Here is a 22,048-nt window from a genome sequence, read left to right as displayed (position 1 = left end):
GCCTACCATGGAAGATCTTGTCAGATGCCCTCTCTACTCCCCTGCAATCATCAATACTCTTCGTTACCTCCTCAAAAAAAAACTCAAATTGAATTTGAGAGGTAGGATTTCTCCTTCAAAAATCAATGCTACACAAGAGATGCTACAGATGCGGGAAATGCAGAGCAACAGAGCAATGATGGAGGAACTCAGCAGGTCTAGCAGAATCTACGGAAATGAATAAATAGTTGATATTTCATGTCAAGACCCTTTATCAGAACTGGAAAGGGAGGGGGAAGATGCCAGAAAAAGAAGGTAGGGAGAGGGGAAGAAGGACAAGCCAGAGGGTGATAGGTGAAGCCAGGTGGATGGGATAGAGGGGGATGAAGAAAGAAGCTGGGAGGTGAAAAATGAAAAAGGCAAAGGGCTGGAGAAGAAGAAATCTGATAGGAGACAAGAGTGGACCATGGGGAGGAGGGGCATCAGGGGGAGGTGATAGGCAGATGAGGAGAAGAGGTAGGAAGCCAGAATGGGGAAATGAAGAGGAGGTAAGGAGGAAGGGAAAAATTACCAGAAGTCAGAGAAATCGATGTTCATGCCATCAGGTTGAAGGCTAACCAGACAGAATATGAGGTGTTGCTCCTCCAGCATGAGAGTGGCCTCATCTTGGCAGAAGAGGAGGCCATGGATAGACATGTTGGAACTGTAATGGAAATAGGAATTAAAGACTGCTTAGGGCCCTGAGTGGAGATGAGGGAGGAGGTGAATGGGAAAATGTAGCACTTCTGCCATTTGCAGGAATAAGTGCTAGGAAGGAGATTAGTGTGGAAGGACATATGGACATGGGAATCATGGAAGGAGCAATCCCTACTGAAAGCAGAGAGGGGGAATGGCAAGGAGGGGACTGATCTTTAATCAGCTCTTGCCTTTCCAAATGCAGATAAATCCTGTCCAATAGTATTGGATCTTCCATCCTGCAATAATTTTCCTAACACTGATTCAAAGCTCACGAGCTTGTAGTTACCTGCCTTATCCCTGTTGCCCTTTTCAAAGGAAAACAGCATTCACTATCCTACAAACTTCACTTATGCAAAAATCTCTATCCAAGTCTGTTTTAGTACAATAGTCTATTATATTATTTCATACATTATTATTGCATATTGGTAAATAATTGTGTATATTATTATTCTATATTTTATTATTATTATACACTTGTTATTTATTATTGCTAAGTGTGTTTTTAAATGTTGCTGCTGTAACAAAATATTTTCCCAATAAAGTATTTATTATTATTATATAGCATCCTAGAACACCCCATTCAGCCCCAGAGATTTATCAACCCTTATTACATCAAAGAACTCTGCACCATATCAGATTGTTTGTGAGAATACAGCAAGTGCTCATGGGATTCATTGCACAGTAAACCGATTGGACCACCTACACACAGAGGGCTCTCTTTTGGCACGTTTGTTTTTATCTCAGCTGGCCTGGTTTGTAACTCCCACACGATGTTGCACAAAGTGCACTGTTACCTACACGATTCAGTAAAAATGTTTAATCACACTAGTCTGTTTTCGTACTGCTCCATGCATACGTAACAATTTCCACCTTCTTAATTCTGACGTGCTCCAGATTCTCAACATACTCCCTCCATCTTGGGTTTCACCTTTATCTTACCTGCCAAGGATCATTTTTAGCTCATTCGGTCCTCCTAATTACTTTAAATTCTCTCCTACATTAACAGTGTTGGGAAGGTGATTTGCAATAGCCCTACGGATAGTGCAAATCACCTTAAAAAACATTGTTAATGTACCCACCCATTGCAAATGCTATAGAAACCACTCAATTGTGTAGATTCCATTCACATCTGTATTTTGTGTGTATCTCCAGCTCAGTTAGAACCCTTCCCTCTTGTATAGGTCACCTCAGCCCTGAAAGAGCTAGAAAGTGAATTACTCCTACCTGCACCAGCTCATCAACTGTGCTTCATATTCCTGTCTATACCCTCACTAGCTCATGGCACCAGAAGTCACTCAGATTACAACCCTTGAGATCCTGCTTTTTTAACCTTCTGCCTAACTCCCTACATTCACTCTGCAAGATCTCTTTTTACTTACGTGGTTATCAATATGTAAAACAAACTCTGGCTGCTTAAAGACTCAAAAGTACATTTATTATCAAAGTATGTATGTAGCTTCAGGTCAGAACGCTCCACAATCGACATGATCTTCTCCCTTCGACAGCTACAAGAGAAATGCAGAGAGCAAAGACAACCACTCTACGTCACTTTCATTGACCTTACGAAGGCCTTTGACCTTGTGAGCAGAGACGGCCTATTCAAAATCCTTGCCAGGATTGGTTGTCCCCCGAGGCTCCTCAGGATAGTTCAGACATTCCACACAGACATGAAGGGTGTCGTTCAGTTCGACGGCTCTTCTTCGGAGGCCTTCAACATCTGTAGCGGTGTGGAGCAGGGCTGTGTGCTTGCCCCCACCCTGTTTGGCATCTTCTTCGCAGTCATGCTGAAACATGCCTTTGGAACATCAACTGTCGGTGTCTACCTCGACACCAGATCGGACGGGAGGCTGTTCAGTCTGTCCGGGTTGAGGGCAAAAACCAAGGTTCATGAAGTACTCATCAGGGACGTGTTGTTTGCAGGCGACGTGGCACTGGCAACACACTCGGAAGAGCAACTGCAACGCCTCATGGACAGCTTCTCAAGCGTCTGCCAGGACTTCAGCTTGACCATCAGCCTGAAGAAAACCAACGTGTTGGGCCAAGGCACTGAGCACCCCCCCGCCATTACCATCAACAACTACGAGCTGGAGGTAGTTCACGAGTTTACATACCTTGGCTCCACCATCACGGACAACCTCTCCCTAGACCCCAAGATCAACAGACAGATCAGACGAGCAGCCTCAACATTCGCCAGGCTGACAGAGAGAGTCTGGGAGAACAGAAAGCTGACGACGCACACCAATGTTGCAGTCTACAGGGCCTGCGTCCTCAGCACACTGCTTTACAGCAGTGAGACCTGGAGCCTCTACTACAGACAAGAGTGGCGTCTCAACGCCTTCCACCTTCGCAGCCTGAGACACATCCTGGACATCACGTGGACTGACCGGGTCACCAACAATGAGGTCCTGGCCCGCGCCCAGATACCCAGCCTCTTCACCCTGTTCCAACAACGCCATCTCCGCTGGCTGGGCCACGTACACCGCATGTCAGACGGGAGGATCCCGAAAGACCTGCTGTACAGGGAACTAGCCTCCAGCAAGAGAGCGCAAGGGCGGCCCCATCTTCGTTTCAAAGACGCTTGCAAGAGAGACATGAAGTCACTGAAAATGGACATCGAGAGGTGGGAGGACATCACAAGCGATCACTCTCACTGGAGGCTGGAACTACACAGAGGTCTAAAAAGAGAAGAAGAGAACCTGAGGCTTGCTGCTGGAGAAAAGCGCACTCGTCGGAAAAACAGCACCAAGACAACACTGGAGGACAGTGCCTTCAAGTGCAGTCGCTGCAGCCAAGACTGTCACTCCCGTGTGGGCCTCTACAGCCACAACAGACGCTGCTCTAACACAGACTGAAGCAAGACCTTCCAGGCGCAGATCCATGGTCTCGCGAGACTAACAATGCCACCAGATGTATGTAGCATACAATCCTGAGATTAGTCTTCCCGCAGACAGCCACGAAACAAAGAAATATCATGGAACCCATTCAAAGAAAATATCAAACACCCAACACACACAAAAAAAGAACAAATCATGCAAACAGCAAAAAATTAGCAATAACACGCAGGATATTAAACATCAAATTGTAGAATTCTTGAAACAGTCTAGGAATGTTCAGTTTAATTTAGCTCTGTGTCTATTGTTAACTGCTGGCCGCAGAGCCAGTCCATCCCAATCAAAATTGCACAAAATAACAACTAAAAAGTAGAAGTAACCAGAAACCAAAAATACACAAAGAACTTCAGCGTCTTCTAAAAAGGAGTCTAATCCACATATCCGTGCTAATCAAACCTTCCCCAAGACCGAAGTGTGAGAGGGAAAGGGAGTCCAGTCAAATGCAGGCAGACAGCTCTGAGTACCCGGTCACCCTCTGATCTTGTCCTCATTGATTTCAATCTTACTCAACACTTTAATCTGCAGACTGGTCGAGAATTGGAGCCGATCATGGGTTCGCACTCCACCATTAGGCCATACATTCCATTCTCAGCTTCACTCTCAACCATGCCCAGTTCCCTCGGAGACAGTAAAAGCACCACATTGCTCAGTCTGCCCAAAAACACATTATAAAAATGTAAATTACAGGCTCCAATCGCACACAGTTTAGTAGTAGAAGTATATTTAAAAGAAGGAGAAGAAGAAGTATTTTCATGCAGGATGGTGCCATCAGTCATGTTGGTCACTAGCAGCGTCTTGCCTCATAACCCTCTCCCCCTGAAGAATATTCAGCAAATGGTCAGAGACATCCTTGACTCTGACACCTGGGAGTCAACATACCATCCTAAAGTTTCTTTCGCAACTACAGAGTTTCCAGTCTGTTGCCCTAACTACGGAATCTCCTATTACAACATCTCTCCACCCTCCACTGCAAAATTGGCAGAGGTTCTCAATAGTGTATCAAATGCTCCTTCTCTATTTTAACTGAACATTGGCTACTGGTTGCCAGGGGTCTATAAGGATTTACACTGCCTCAAGAAGACACTGAGCACAGCTTTGATTCTTCTATTCTGTCTGCCTGGCAAACTCTACCCACAATATTCCATATTCCAAGATCCGTTTTGGGGTCAGGTATCGAGCATGCAATCTATGTGGATGGCCCAACATTGGCAAATGAGAGTAACTGGGGCTTGAATGCTGAAATGGGAGAAGTCACCAACTTGCTACAGATGCCGTCTCTGCAAAATCCTCTAAAGTTACTGGTAAAACAAGTAGCACAATATATTCTGCCACTCTTGTACTGACCTCTACTGGAGATTCACAGAACAACTTGAGCCCTACTGATAATACCCAAGTGAAGTCAAACAACTCCCAGCGTAATTCAAAGTTCAAAGTAAATTTATTATCAAAGTACATATATATCAGTACATACAACCATAAAATTCATTTTCTTGCAAGCATGCGCAATAAATCCAATAACCATAATAGAATCGATGAAAGATCACACCAACAGGGCAGACAACCAGTATGCAAGAGGCAACAAACTGAGCAAATGCAAAAAGATCTTTTAAAAATAAATAATAATAACAACAACAACAATGAATAGGTAAGTAAATAAATAACCAACCAATAAACATCAAGAACACAAGTCCATAAAAAGTGAGTCCATAGGCTGTGGGAACAGTTCACTGATTGGGCTACTGAAAGTGAGTGAAGTTATCCCCTCTGGTTCAAAAGCCTTATGATTGAGTGGTTATAACTGTTCCTGAACCTGGCGGTATGAGTCCTGAGGCTCTTGTACCTTCTTTGTGATGGCAGCAGCGAGAAGAGAGTATGACATGGGTGGTCCTGGGAGGACTGCTGATAAATACAGTCTCCGTGTAGATGTGCTCAATGGTGGGGAGGGCTTTACCAGTGATTGACAGTGCCATATCCACTACTTTTCATAGGATTTTCCCCGTTCAAGGTCTTTGAGGTTTCCAAATCAGGTATGATGCAGCCAATCAACATACTCTCCACCACAAAGTTACAGAAGTTTGTCAAAGTTTTAGATTTCGTACCCAATCTTTGCAAATTCCTAAGAAAAGGCTGCTGTGCTTTCTTCATAATTGCACTACATACTGGGCCCAAGATAGGCCCTCTGAAATGATACCACCTTGGAACTTGAAATTGCTGATCCCCTCACCTCTGATCCCCCAATGAGAACTGACACATGGACCTCTGGTTTCCTCCTCCTGAGCTCAACAATCAGCTCCCTGGTCTTGGTGATATTGAGTAGGAGGTTGTTGTTGTGGCACCACTCAGCCAGATTTTCAATCTCCCTCCTATATCCTGATTCATCATCACCTTTGATTCGGCCAATGACAGTGGTGTTGTCAGCAAACTTAACTATGGCATTGGAGCTGTGCTTAGCCACACAGTCATAAGTGTAAAGTGAGTAGAGCAGAGGGCTAAGCACACAGTCTTGTGGTGCACCTGTGCTGATGGAGATCATGGTGGAGATGTTGTTGCCCATCCGAAATGACTGGGATCTGCAAGTGAAGAAACTGAGGATCTAATTGCACAAGGAGGTATTGAAGCCAAGATCTTGAAGCGTTGGAATTTGACCATTGAATTAGGTTTGAGGAGATAATAGTTTTGAATGCTAAGCTGTAGTCAATGAAGAGCATCCTGATGTATGCATCCTCACAATCCAGATTTTCCAGAGATGAATGAAGAGCCAATGAAATGACACCTGCTGTGGACTCGTTGTGCCAGTAGACAAACTGGAGCAGAACCAAGCAGCTTCTCAGGCAAGAGTTGATACGTTTCATCACCAATCTCCCAAAACACTTCATCACAGTGGATGCAAGTGCTACTGATCGACAGTCATTGAGGCAGGTTACCACATTCTTCTTAAGCACCAGCATAATTGAAGCCTACTGGAGGGCACCTCAGACTGCCGAAGTGAGAGGTTAAAGATCTCAGTGAACACTCCAGCCAGTTGAATAGCCTAGGTCTTTAGTACTTGGCCACATACCCCAGCTTGGCTGGATGCTTTCCCTAGGTTCATCCTCCTGAAGGATGCTCTCTCGTTGGCCTCAGAAACTGAAATCGCAGGATCATCGGGGGATGTGGGAGTTTGTGATGGCTTCTCCATACTTAGATGGTCAAATTCCAACAGTGACTGATAATTTACTATCTTAGAATAGCAGAAAACCTGCCAGGCCAGCCAATGAACAACAAGATGAGCAGCACCCTCTTAAAGGAGAGAGTTGATAAAACAAGTAGGGCTAGGTGACACGAAGAGTAAATGCATAGATCCGAGGACTTTGCAAAGAAGCGTACAGGTTAAATAAAGTAAGCTGAGAGACCAATTCAAAATAATAGGCAAAGCGCTGGAAATGCTCAAAAGATGTGACAGCATCCATGAAGACAGAAATAGAGATGGTGACTCAGGTTGATGACTTTCCATCATACCTGAGGAAAAAGTACAAATAAAACAAGATTTAAAGCTGTCGGGAAAGGTTGAAGAATGAAACGAAATATTCACCGTCAAGAAAGAGCCAAGAAAAATTGTTGTAAGTTGTGCCAAAAACTAAAGAATTCTATCATATCCCCAAATAATTATTGCCCGGTTTCTATGGGTATGAAATTGAGTGTTACAGTGCTATGTTCCGTCCACACTAACATGGATGCGAATGTTGGACAATATCAAAGCAAAATGAAGGAAGACACGAAGCTAAGAAATGTGTTTTTTATGCAGAATGGTGAAAATATTTTGGAAGGACAGAGTAACAAATAAGAAAGTGTTGCAAAAAGATGGTATAAGATGAGAACTGATATCATCAATCAGGATATGGCAGCTGGAATTTCTGGTGCACATACTGAAGAAAGAGAAGCTCAAATACCTTGCAGTGATGGGAAAAACTGGTGGAAGAAAAAGTCGTGGTCAACAGCTCATGACATTCATGAGTTACATCAAGGGATAGACAGGCAAAGGTTTTGAAGATCTTATCAGAACTTCTCAGATTAAAGACAGATGGAAAACCATGATCCCCCACGTCATATGACACGCTGCATAATGATGATTACTTAAGCCATTAGCAGTGAAGTACAACTTTGTCTTTCTAAGCTTGAATTAAGAGAATAAGTTGTTATTTACATCATCATGCTGAGGATGGGGCATTTGGTATACAGGGTAGACAGAATGTGGAACGAGCCAGCAAGAAAGGACAAACAGCTTACCAGGCAAAATTACAGTCACTGGGATGAGTTGAAGTATAATATGGGGCAAAAATCGAAAAAGGTGATGAATACAGGACTGAACAGCTATATTTGAATGAACACAACATACAGAATAAGGTAGATGATCTTGTAGTGCAGTTAGAGATTGGCAGGTACGATGTTGGGGCCATCACTGACTCATGCTGAAAGAAGATCATAGTTGGGACCTTAACATCCAAGGATACAAATCGCATCAAAGGGCAGGTAGATAGGCAGAGGGGCTGGCTGACTCTTTTGGTTTAAAAAAAATGCAAGCAAACCCTCAGAGATGACGTAGGAACAGAAAAAATAGAATTTTTGTGGGTAGAGTTAAGAAACTGCAAGGGTAAAAAGACCCTAATAGGGTTATATACAGGCCTCTGAACAGTAGCCAGGATGTGCGGTACAAATTACAACGGGAGATAGAACAGGTATGCAAAAAGGGCAACGTTATGCTGGTCATGGGGGATTCTAATATGCAGTTAGATTGAACTAGAATGAGTGCTGTGTAATGAACTAGATATGATTAGAAAGCTTAAGGCAAAGGAACCCTTAGAAGACAGTGATCATAAAACGATAGAATTCACCTTGCAATTTGAGAGGGAGAAACTCTCTCTAGGCTTGTGCTTGCTGGAGTTTAGAAGAATTGGTGGTGGGGTGGGGGGGGTGAAATCTCATTGGAACCTATCAAATATTGAAAGACCTGCCTAGATACAGTTGATGTGGACATAATGTTTCCTATAGTGGGGGAGACTAGGACACAGGACACAGCCTCAGAATAGTGGGGCATCCATTTAGAACAGAGATGAGGAGGAATTTCATTGGTCAGAGGGTATTGAATCTGTGCAGGCCAAGTCATAGGGTATATTTAAAGCGGAGCTTGATAGGTCTTGATTAGTAAGGGTGTCAAAGGTTACAGGAAGAAGGCAGGAGAATGAAGCTGAGAGGGATAATAAATCAGCCATGATGGAATGCGGAGCAGACTCAACGGGCCAAATCGCCTAATTCTGCTCCTATGTGTTATGGTCTTATCTTATTCACTTGTAAAACTGTTGAAAATGTGTGGAGTTGACATTCATTAAGTTTAAAAAAAGACATCCCTTTAAATGGCCTCATAGGATTAATCTGAAAAACTAGATAGGTACTGTACACCATTTATTTTCCACTTTACTAAAATGTTCTAAAAGTAAAATGTCTTAAAACCATTAAGCATTTAAGAGAAAAGTGAACAAGCTACATCACATTATTTTAATTAATATCATTGATAATTTGATTATCCATTTATCTAAAATTTTAATTGCAGAAATCTTCACATAAACACAATTATAAATGTTCCCGAGTGTATAATAATTTTTCAAGTCAATGACTTACTCGATCTTTCATTATACTAAATATTCTTTGGAAACAAAATTCAATTTACACAATAGTTGCCCCATTCAATGGAATTTCCATAGACAAAGGAAAAATTGCTTTTAAAAGCTACGTTTTGGAACCTAATTTACTCTGGGGACAAAAAGTTTAAGAAACAACCCTGTAACTATTACTCTGATAAGTTCTCTCTCTTAATGTCTTCTGTTTTGAATCTAAACTAAAGTAGGAGCAAACAACAGGAATTCTGCAGATGCTGGAAATTCAAGCAACACACATCAAAGTTGCTGGTGAACGCAGCAGGCCAGGCAGCATCTGTAGGAAGAGGTGCAGTCGACGTTTGAGGCCGAGACCCTTCGTCAGGACTAACCGAAGGAAGGGTGAGTAAGGGATTTGAAAGTTGGAGGGGGAGGGGGAGATCCAAAATGATAGGAGAAGACAGGAGGGGGAGGGATAGAGCCAAGAGCTGGACAGGTGATAGGCAAAAGGGGATACGAGAGGATCATGGGACAGGAGGTCCGGGAAGAAAGACAAGGTGGGGGGGACCCAGAGGATGGGCAAGAGGTATATTCAGAGGGACAGAGGGAGAAAAAGGAGAGTGAGAGAAAGAATGTGTGCATAAAAATAAGTAACAGATGAGGTACGAGGGGGAGGTGGGGCCTTAGCGGAAGTTAGAGAAGTCGATGTTCATGTCATCAGGTTGGAGGCTACCCAGACGGAATATAAGGTGTTGTTCCTCCAACCTGAGTGTGGCTTCACCTTTACAGTAGAGGAGGCCGTGGATAGACATATCAGAATGGGAATGGGATGTGGAATTAAAATGTGTGGCCACTGGGAGATCCTGCTTTCTCTGGCGGACAGAGCGTAGATGTTCAGCAAAGCGGTCTCCCAGTCTGCGTCGGGTCTCGCCAATATATAAAAGGCCACATTGGGAGCACCGGACGCAGTATATCACCCCAGTCCACTCACAGGTGAAGTGTTGCCTCACCTGGAAGGACTGTTTGGGGCCCTGAATGGTGGTAAGGGAGGAAGTGTAAGGGCATGTGTAGCACTTGTTCCGCTTACACGGATAAGTGCACCGGACGCAGTACATCACCCCAGTTGACTCACAGGTGAAGTATTGCCTCACCTGGAAGGACTGTTTGGGGCCCTGAATGGTGGAAAGGTGGTAAAGTAGGAGCAGATGAAATTGGATTGTTTAACAGACAAGTCCGTCATGGATGACAGAACCAATATAACTGGCTTTATTACCTGTCCTGCACCAGACACTTTCCAATTGTATCATTATTTTTCAATGTACACAGGCAATTCTGCAGATCCTGGAAATCCAAAGCAACACATACAAAATGCTGGAGGAACTCAGCAGGTCAGGCAGCATCTATGGAAATGAATAGTTAGTCAACATTTCATGCTGAGACCCTTCTTCAGGATTTATTTTCTACTGTTGGAACACTAAAAAGTCAACAAGGCTGTTTAAAATGCAAGTAGTTGGTATAAATGTACTTGATCCCTTCCTGTCAATTCTTAATATAGATGGAAGTGGGAATATGCAGCTTCTGAGGCCTGCAAATTTATTTATTATAGCGAATACAAGACATGTCTGGCAAAGCTTAAATGAATACCTGTTTGGAAAAATAAAGTATTTATTTTTCAACAAAATCTTTGTATAACCATTGCATAATAGATTAGCCACATAGAAATCATTAGTTACTAGCTTATTAAAATTGTCCTCGTTTAATCAGCAACAGCTTTTTTATGCCTGGAGAGCAGCTTATAATGCACACTTCTTTGTTTTTTTTAGGTTTCAGTAAAGAGTTAGGGCTCAGGTTAGGTTTAAGGACGGGGATGAGGGACAACTAGAGGTCACAGACAGGAAATGAAGAGTAAGGGGCAGGAGTCACTTCAGGTTGGGACACCCCATAGTCGAAGCCAGTAATCCCAGAAGTCGGGTCAGCAGGTGCTGAGACCATTATTCCGTAAGTTGGCGAGTCACAGGTCAAAGATCCACCCGAGTAGCCCATCCTGGGCCAGAGGTCCATAAAGTGGAAGTCACAAAGGCTCATTGGGGTCAGAGGTCCATATGTGTTTGGAAGTCAAGATCTGAAGGTCAAATCTATGATTGGCAGGTGCTGGGGTTGACATGGACTAGATGGACTGAAGGGCCTGTTTCTGTGCTGTACCTTTCTATGACTCTGTCAGCAATGTCTGAAAGGCAAAGCCAAACATCTAAGTGCAGAGGAAGAGCTCAAGGTCAAAGTTCTTGGGTCAGCTTGTCCGGAGCTCAGAGGCCTGATGTCTGCAAGTCTGCGAATCCAGGGCCAAGGCCTGGAGGTGGCCTGCCCTGGCGTTGGAGGCTTGTCTGTGGGCATGAGTTGGTGGGTGGATGGGAGGATGAGATACGAGCTTGCTTTGCCGTTGTTGTTGCTGTTTTGAGTTGTTCTCAACATATGGAGCATGTCAAGTTAGAGACAGAATGTGTGGCAATACCTGCAGGCTAGCCCCAACTTAACCTAGGGTAGGTTTGGTTTACTCTCTTGGAAATGGTCATTAAATCTGATACTAAGGGATTAAGGGACCGAAATTCACCTTTGAAACCTTAAACTTCAAAATGAGATGTGACAACTAAAATAAGCTGACAATAATGCACCCTACACTTCCTGATTGGATTGTCTCAGTGTGATGCATAAAACTCAATTTATGCAATGGTGTTTTCTTTTGTGTGAAAATAAAGTCCTGAAATATTCCACATTAAAAGTAACTCAGGTGCAGAATCCAGCAGAGGCTGTGTTTTAGCTCTCATTCACGGAGGTTTCTCACTGACCGTGGACTTTAAATACATAATTTTGTTTCCAAAAGTCACTAGATAATAGGTATGAGAAACTGAAAATGCCACTGTGATCCAAAGCATTACAAGTTTTACTCTGGGTGCTTTCCATTTCCCAGAAAGACTTTCATTTGGTGAATTGATCTTATTTCCTTTACATATAAATGGCATGAGCAAACCATTCCTTGTGCCCCGCAGGCATTAATATTTGATCAGACAATTTGAAAATGAAATCATACTACAAAGGACTGGGAGTAATAGGCTCCTGCTGCTCACAGGACAGAAGGTGCCTAAAAGAATGTGGAAAAGTGATTATACATCTCTTCTTTGATAAACGGTTCCTATGGAATTTTTCCTGGAATGATTAATCTCTGCAGAGATACAAGGAGGTGACAAATATATTGGAAGCAGATGGAATGCAGCCAGGACTAATGAGCCTGTTAAGTAGCACAAATGGACTATGAAGAGTGTGCTTAGTAATTAAGCATTGATTGATTGCTAAAGCCAAAGGACTGTCTTATTGCAATCTGATATTAGCCAGAGGCAGAAGTTGCCAGGTATATGATCATCGTGTGCGAAATATGATGTCAGAGGTAGCATTCATTCACCTCTGGACCAAAGTGTACAAAATAGCTCATATAACTCACACACAACATACAAAGTTCAAAAGTTCAAAGTAATATTACCACAAATAATAAGGTGCATTTACAACACTAATCAAAAAGTAAACAGTATACACTACTGGTGCTTCATACGTGATGAGACCTGAGTAGTTGGGAGTTCAGTCGTCTCTCAGCCTGGGGGTGGGGGTGGAGTCCTTGCCCAAATGCTACGGTACCTCCTGCATGATGGTGGGGGGAGGGGGGGTGTCAAAGAGATTGTTGGACAGATGGGAAGAATTATTGACAATGCTAAGGGCCCTGCATACTCAGTGCTCCTGCTAAATATCTTGGATGGGTGGAACAGAGACCCCAATGATCTTGTCAGCAGGCCCCACAATCCTTTGTAGGCTCTTGTGATCAGATGCCAAGCATTCCCATACCAGGCACTCATCATGGCACTCCCAATGATGTTCCTATAAAAAAATGGTTAGAATTTGGTGGAGGGTGGGGAAATGATGCTGTGCTTTCTTGGCTAAAGACGTGATGTTGTGGGACAAGGTGAGATCATCCCAAAAACTTGGTGCTTCTAACTCTCTCCATGGAAGAGCTGTTTATGTGCAGTGAAGAGTGGCCAGCCTACACCTTCCTGAAGCCCACAATCACCTCTTTAGTCTTGCCCACATTGAGACTCAGGTTGCTGTGCTCACACCGATCTACCAGTTGCTCTACCCCCTCTCTGTACACCATCTCATCACCGTTGTTGACAACGCCAACTACTGTTGTGTCATCAGTGTCATGCATTAGCATCGTGAACAGCAGCAAGCTGAGCACACAGCCCTGGGGTGGCAGGCAACAATGCTCAGCGTAACGGAGCCAGAGATGCTCCAGCCAATACAGACTGGTGTCTTTCTGGCAAGAACTCCAAGATCCAGTTACAGAGAAAGGTGTTGAGACCCAACAAGGACATTTTGCCCACCAACTTCCGAGAGATGATTGTATTAAACACTGAGCTGAAGTTGATTAACAGCATCCTGGCATATGAGACACTATTTTCCAGGTGGGACAGGACAGAGGCTCAAATTTAAGCGATAAGCGAACTGGAAAGAGTCCAATGGAGTAGAAAGATTGGATTTAATGTGGTCCATAACCAGCTGTGCTTTGAGGTCAGTGCCACTGGACAGTAGTCATTAAGGCAGGTTACTGTCACCATCTTGGGCACCAGGATGATGATAGCTATCTTGAAGCCTGCAGGGACAGTGGACTGTTCCAGGGAAATGTAGAAGAAGTCTGTCAGAACCTCTGTTAGCTGGACTGCACAGTTCCTCAGCACCTAACCAGATAGGTTTTGGCAGCTTTACGTGGGTTCACTTTGGCAGGATCATCCTCATATCAGCTGCAGCCAGCCTGAATGCCTGCCCCTCGGGGGGTGGGGAGCCCCCGACACACTATTCCATGCATCAAATCACATGCAAAAGACATGTATCCTATCAGTGATAGAGGTGTTACTGGCATTGATGTACAGGGTTATAGTCTGAATACCCTGTCACATGCAACTTGTGTCTCTGGTGTCACAGAAATGGCTGTGTATTCTCTATGAATAATCACATTTTGCTTTCCCGATGGTGCAGGAAAGCACAGCTCTTACTGAATTATCTTGGTTAAGAGATGACATCTGAACCTCTTTACATTGGTAAAAATAGGATATTTCATCTCCAAACTCTGAAAAAAAATGGCATGCTCTGTAAAATCCAGAGCATGTTGGACTGCACCTGCAAGGTCACTGGAATATCCTCTCACCTGGAGGAGACATTGATTGATTACGTGCACCTTCATTTGGACTGTGTGAGCAATTCTTTTGCTCCACAGCAAGTATCACAGCCAACAGATTGCAGCACTCATATGGAATCTGAATTGTGAACATTTAGGAACAAATCTGTGCCTTTAAGGCATCACTGATCTTCACTTAGGTGGAGCATGAATGCAAAGATGTATGGTAAATTATTGTACGGTTCCAATTTAAAAGCACGCAAACACCATACAGCTACCCAGTCACAACTCCTACCCTTTGCTCACCTTCGAATCTACTCTGCTTCAATACTAAACTTAACATCCAGCCACTGGAAGTAATTAATTTTTTGAGCACTGAATAGGGGACACTCCCTTAGAAGAACATGCCAAAATTTAAATGGATGGTCACACCTACTTCCACTTATTTCAATAAATTGTCAGAAGATGAACTTAAATTTCTTTGATGTGCCCCTGGTAAATGAGACAATTGACTGTGAAGCTAGAAAATGATCTTTTGTTAAATACTAAAACTGAAAGCATGAAGATCGTAAACCGGTGTGATGACCTCAATAGCCAAGGCTTATGGGATAAAATTCATGCTCCAGTTACACATGGAGCATCTTCTGTTTCTACAGTCCAATGAATATTCATGAAATAAGCTAACCATTCCTTTCTTATGCAATAACAAACAAATTAATTATCTTCTACAAGTGTTATGTTTAATTTCACAATTTGGAGCATTTCACTCATACTAATTGAAAATCAGTGCTCCATACTACAGTAAAATTAAGATAAAGAGTACAAAAAATAAGCAACAAATATTAATGCTAATGAGGAACCAGATCTTCTAGATTCAGAATGAAAACCTACACCTAACTGTTCTTTAACTTTTTTTAATTAGTTACTTGCACTCTAAACTTAACTATGACAGAGACAATTAAATATTGAAAACTTTAGTTTAAACCTTCAGCTCAAGTTTTCAGGTCTGTGAATGGCAGGTTATTAGATATTTCATTGTGAAGAAGAAATATTATACTATGTGAAGTTTGGCTTGGTTTGCTGTTTTAATTAAATTTCTTCCCAACTGCTGTGGTCTGCTCAATGGTTTCTCACATCAATGCAGTTTTCAACTTGCAAGCTATCTTCCCATTGTGATATTTTCACTGAATAGGTTATACACCCTTAAAGCAATCATGAACTGGGAATCATAAACTATATTTTTGTTGACTTAGAAGGATTTTTTTTGCCAAATGAGCTGCTAAAGGGAAAGGTCAGCAGAATTACTGAGTTAAGAAAATCCTTTAAGTGCATCACTGCCAACCTCAGGATTGACAGATTTTGCAATGATCTATAGTATTTCATCTTATTAACTAAACAGTTAACCTGCTCAGTTGTTGTACACGACATATTTCAGTTACAATATTTTCAAATGAACAGACTCCTTCAGCAACACATACAAAATGCTAGCAGAACTCAGCAAGTCAGGCAAGATCTATGGAGAGGATAGACAGTCGATGTTCGGGCAGTGACCGTTCATCTTCTTTCAAGGAAACTATATTCTTTGTGTTCTTTTTCATTAAGGGGAAAAGAAAGCAGTGTTATTAAATAATGCTATGAACTATGTAAAAGGGTTTCTATGCCAGTATGTCAATTTTATCCTGAAAATTTTCCAAAGTTAATAACAACAAATAACTAAAGCAAAAATAATACCCTACTATGGATTTTATGACACCCCAAACCAAATACACAAACTGTGATCACAATCCATTCAGAACACTGCTAATTTACTCAGAAAGGCAATCCTTCCTTGATTTTTATGTGCTAAATAATTTGTTAGCATATTCCAATGATTTTAATACATCTTTGCACTCAGTCTAACAATGGTTAAGCAGTCACAGATATCTGACATGCTTCAATTGCTGCTGCAGAACATCGTCAATCATTAGTAACAAATTAAGCCATACTTAGTGAGTGTTAGTTGCTTAAGGTTGTCATAGCTGGGGGAGGTAGTGGAGATAAACTCCGACTACCTATTAAATGCTCACAAAGGCATGCATCTTAAATAGCCTCTGACAACCAAGTCTAGTTCCTGGCCTTCACATGTGATTTAACTACTAAACCAGTAGAACTGTTTCCACTGATGGAAGGGGCAGAAGGATTACCAGCACCTTAAAACCAGTCGCTTTAGGGTCATCAGCCATGGCTGGTAGCTCATTAGAAGGAAAACTCGGATCTTAAATCTCCACTGCCTTGTAGCTGTACCACTCATGGACAAGGCTTCCAGAATAAACCCCAGAGAAAAAATCCAGAGCTGGAATCCCTAAGGCCCTACGTTGAGTTCAATGCTGACTGGCAACTCCTGTGACACGGTTGTTGCCAAACTGTATCAGTCTCTGCCATTCCTTTGGATTTATTAACTAGGTGGAAAGGGGGAGCCTGCTGCATGGGCAACAGCTTGCTTCCATATCATATTGCCCTGGCTTCCCTATCACGTAGGCAGCTAGGACGCAATATTCATGGTTGGCCCCGACCAATGGAAAGCCTCAGTGAGCGTTAATTACCCAGTGTTAAATATCCAGTGGAACTAATATTTTTTTTTAAATACAATTATTTTATTTTATTTCATTTCATAATTCAATCTTTTTTTCTACATGATTGATTTGGAATATGGGATACTGTGATCATATTACAGTGATTTAAATGTAATGTAATTCATATTAGTTGTATCCTTATGAATTTTGTATTTGTATTCATTCAATTTATATAATAAAAATACTGAAAGAGAACTAATAATTTTTAGCTCATGAACAGAATATCATAAATATACCCCAATTCATCCATTAATGAATATTCTGAACGTACCACTACCTACTATTCTGTTCATATGCATAATTATAATTTTCCAACAAATAAGCCACCTATTGATTCGTCCTTCCCTGAATATATACTTTCATTTAGAAACTTAAAATAAAAGTGAAAGGACGCAACACAAGTTGACTTGTGTAACCGGAATGTAAGCAGAGAGAAATGTGATTCTTATAAATTGTTCAAAGCAGCATGATAAAAGCTGGTAAAAAGAATAATCTGTTTTATAAATAGGGCATAGAACACAAAGAGAAGTTATGGTAACCCCGTCTAAATCATAAGTTAGGTCTCAATTTATATATTTCTGGATACCAAATTGAAAGATTAAAGCTCATTAATATCTAAAAGTGGATGTTCATATCAGAGTGATGATGGAAACCAACTCCCATTAATACACCAGGGAACTGCTTCCTGCATTGTCTCTAAACTTACCCAATTAGCCGGAAAATGTATCACAACACTCTGTAACATCTATAAAAGTGAGAAATACATTGGAATATTAATTGGACTAACATTCAATAATTTGGAAAACTGCCAGTCCAGCACCAAAACCTTAATTCTACCAGATTAAACAAGTTTTACTGTACTAGAGTCAAAGAATAATACAGCATGAAAACAGGCCATTCAGCCCATCTGCAGCCTCCCTGACAGTTCCAGTTGCCTGTGGTCGGCCTATAACCTTTCTCCTCCATGTAACTATCCCATGCCTCTTCAATGTTCCAATACTGCCAGCCTCGCCCACTTCCTCTCCAGCTCATTCCAGGTACAGTACTCACTACACACTGTATAACCAAGTTAGCTCTCAGGCCTCTTTTAAATCTCTCCCCTCTATCTTTCACCTATGCCCTCTAGTTCTGGATTTCCAACACTGAGGATCATAACCATCCACTCATCCACACCCCTCATGATTTTATAAACTTCTGGGAGGCCACTTTTCATTCTCCCACACTCTAAGGAACAAAGAGCATGCATGGCCAACCTCTGCCTATAAGTCACGCCATCTAGTAAGGCAGCATCCTCAAATCTCTTCTGCACCCTCTCCTGTCTTTCCTTTAATAGGGTGAGCAATACCGTACGGAATACTCCAAGCAAACAAATAGAAATACTGATAGGCCTGCATTATAATCTTAAAAACAGACGCAGAAATAACAAATACACAAAGCTCATCCCCCTTTCCTACAATACTTCCAGCAATTAAATGGCAAGAACTATTGTTGGGAAAGGCGGGTGAGCTACAGACAGAAATCGAAAGACTGAACATGATGGAATAAATATTCCGATTTAAATAATCGCAAATCAGAACATTATTCCACCATGTTCAATCTGGCGTTGGGAAAACGCTGAAGTCCACTATTAAGGAAGCAACCATGTCCCGGGACTGTGAAAAGTTCCCGTAACAAACAAGGGTCTACTTCCGTGTGAAGCAGTTGCTACCAGTTTCTGGGTCATCCTGAAGACAACGCCTCCAGTAGAGAAACCACATTTTCAACACACACCATTCTAATGAATGGTTTACACACAGGAATCTCTGCCGAGTCTGAAGGTCGATTCCATCACCCTTGGGCTTATTAACCAGCACTGGCTTCCAGTAAAGCGACGGCTCAATATTAAAATTCCCTCCTTGATTCCTCCATGGTTTTGCCTCGGATCTCTGCTAACTTTACAATACTGAGATCCTTGCACTCTGATTTTAGTTTCTTCATTCACTCCACCATGTTAGCAACTAAGCCTTCAGCCGCCTGCTCCAAAACTTCGGAATTCCATTCCTAAACCGATCCATATCGGTTTTTTTTCCCTTTATTAAGACGCTCTTAAAATCAGTCTCTTCGACGAGGCTATTGGTCACACATCCTAATAACTTCCGTAGCTGAGTTTCGAATTTTGTTTAACGGCTGTCTCAGCAAGAGTTTTACTAACGCCAAAGATGCTACATAACAAAAGTTATCTACAAACGCATAAGTAACAGCATAACACAAGCAGACCAGGAATCGAAGCCAACAAATCACGATCAAACCAGCTTTCCAGAGAAAACGAACCTGAACTTAAACGCCAAGTCTCGCCCTCCCGCCTTCCCCATGCCACGGCCCCTTACTTTTCGTTGTTACTTTCCACCGACTCGGTATCTGTCAACCACTCCTCGCCGATGTCGGGCAAAGCGAACGGATACTGTTTGATGGGCGGGTTCCAGCCAACGTTCTCCGCGACGTGGACGGGAGACCTTGCCGTGCTGCCCATCACAACACCGGCGGCTTCACTGTGAGCTTGCGCGGTTCTAGCCGCACCTCGACCAACCGGGCTGCAGCTTGGCGTCGGTCTCGCTGGGACCGGATTCGCAGCCCCCGTGCTCAGGCCGGCTGGTTTCGTCCCGCTGGCCGAGGGGAGCGGGGAGGCGCTGCAGACTTTCAGTGCGGCAGGGCACTCTGGGCCGGGGGCTGTTCCAGACAGCACGGGGGGTTTTCCTGAGACACTGAACAGGGAAGAAATGAAAGGCGTCGTTTTGGATGAAGATACTGACGCTGGCGGTCCACGAGGAGAGGCAGGGGACCCGCTGCTTGAAGAACCAACCGGAGGCACCACAGGAGAAGCAGAAGTGGTGAAGATTTTTGCAAAGATAGTTCCCAAGTCCAGCACTGCAACCTTCATTTTTAAAAAGTATATACATAAATTAAAACCAACCAGCTTCGGATACGCGGATCTGAACACCAAGGAGAGTTTCGACTTGATAAAATTTAATACAATCTGGCTTCCCAATTTGTTGCGAGAGAGGGAGAGGAAGAAAGCTACTTAGGCGATCTGCTTTACTAATTTTACTGAGGTTCCACGAGACCGTGGCGACGAGTTTTTCCGCTCAACGAAACTGGAGTCTGTGCCAATAGGCCGCACTGTACCCATGGAGAGGTTTAAGAAAACAGTCTTGATGGACAGTTCTGCGGGTTTAAACTTCTATTACAGATAAATCACAGGTTGAGGAACTAGCTGAAGTCTCTCACGTTTGTTCATAAAGTAATAAATCTGCGGCGGACAGTAACAAAAGATTGCTAATCAGAAACAGTTGGCTGGCTAATGTGTCTGTCAGGTGACAACAGCAGCACAGGTTGCTATGCGAAACAAAACCCTCACTTCTGGTTGGTCCCGCACCGATAACTAAAGAGAGGCTCATGTGTCCCGTGTATTGAAACAGATTTCTCTATTTTAAAGGTGCGAAGTATCTATTTAGCTTAAAGTTGAATTATATCCATCTTTCCGGTTATAAAACTCTGGCTGCTCTGTTTCCAGTCAGCTTGCTGACGTTTATCTCTGTGCCAGGAGTTGAAAAATAAACAAAATGGTTTGCATTTATACAAGAGCTTTAACGATCGTGGGTTGTCCCCAAATGCTTCCTGCCAAAAGAAGTGCATTTAATGCCCAGTCACAGTTTGTTTAAATGTAGCAGCCAGATTAGACACAGTAAACTGCCACTATCTGCCATGCCATAATGATCAAATTGACCAGAGCATGCTGACATATGAGAATACCTCCAGTTAGAGTCAGCAGGAGAAAACAGTCAAAAATCAAAATTGAAGATTATTTTACTTGTTTCTAACAAAAAGAAAGGATTAATGGCACAGAGGCCTCTTCTCACGACTAGAATCGGGGAGGAAGTAACCGAGCCTGAAGTGCCACATTCAGCGTTTTGAGAAAGGCTTCTTCCCTCGCGCATTAGATTACTGAAGATACACAAACCCGCGAAAACTACCTCGCTATTCCACTTCTGCACTATTTATTTCAATTTTTGTTTGGTAACGTAGCTTTTTTTTATGACTTGCTGTGTACCGCTGCCACAAAACTACAAATTTCACGACATACAGTCAAATTGCCATTATAAAGATGTTATCTCAATGTTCTCAAAATTGGGGATTAAATATCCAGAGCAACTATTAGAAAAGGAGAAGGGATATTCTGGTCATGAAGGTTGGGATTAAGACAGCAAAGAGAAATTAATCTTACTTCAGCAAATCAAAAAGCAGATCAGTATTAGTTTGAATGGAGCCACGAAACTGCAAGTGAGTGGGAATTGTCCACAGGCTCCCAAACAGCGGTGATAATGTGAGACATAATGTAAACTGGGGTTTTAGAAGCACATACAGCAGGAGTAATGCAATAATTTATGTGGCATTAATCTGTACATAGACTGAACTAGCCAAATAAGCAGTAATGATATTGATGATTAATTCATGGCGTGTATGAGATAATTTCCTAGCTCAGTATGTTGAAGAACCACTAAAGAAACAAGCTATTTGTATTGTGTGTTGAGAAAGGGTTAATTAATAATCCAGTTGTTAAGAAGCCTTTAGGAAAGCATGATCATAGTGTAGCAGATTTCACATAAAGGCTGGAAGTCGTATAACTCAGTCTGGAAGTAGGTACAACTCAAAAAAACATCCTGACTACTATAATATGAGGCATACATTGGCCATGGTAGATTGCAAACCACAAGAGGTCTGGCTATAAACACACAATGGATGTCACCAAGACAATTAGTATACAGATACTTATGTATCTGAATAGGAAATGAGGTCCAGCTATGGCTAAAACTAAATTTAAAGAAAATATCAAATCAAAGGAAAAGGTTCATAACATTGCCAGAAAGACAAAAAAAATTGTAGCCAGAAGATTAGGATAATTTCAGAATTCAGCAAAAGAAGACCATGACTTTAATAAAGAAAAGG

At 42.4% G+C, this 22,048-nt stretch overlaps 1 protein-coding gene across 1 annotated transcript in view; it reads right to left on the bottom strand.

Moving 5' to 3' along the window:
* LOC140195034 (protein FAM149A-like) overlaps window positions 1–20,459 on the bottom strand; it is an 89,121-nt gene extending 68,662 nt beyond the window's left edge. Inside the window, exon 1 of the mRNA XM_072252620.1 lies at window positions 19,432–20,459. Coding sequence (XP_072108721.1) covers window positions 19,432–19,982 — 551 coding nt within the window. The 5' untranslated portion in view covers window positions 19,983–20,459. The remainder of the gene's footprint in view (window positions 1–19,431) is intronic.
* Window positions 20,460–22,048: the final 1,589 nt, after the last annotated feature.

The sequence above is a fragment of the Mobula birostris genome, chromosome 3, assembly GCF_030028105.1.
Source record: "Mobula birostris isolate sMobBir1 chromosome 3, sMobBir1.hap1, whole genome shotgun sequence".
Taxonomy (NCBI): domain Eukaryota; kingdom Metazoa; phylum Chordata; class Chondrichthyes; order Myliobatiformes; family Myliobatidae; genus Mobula; species Mobula birostris.
This window is presented reverse-complemented; position numbering and strand designations above follow the sequence as displayed.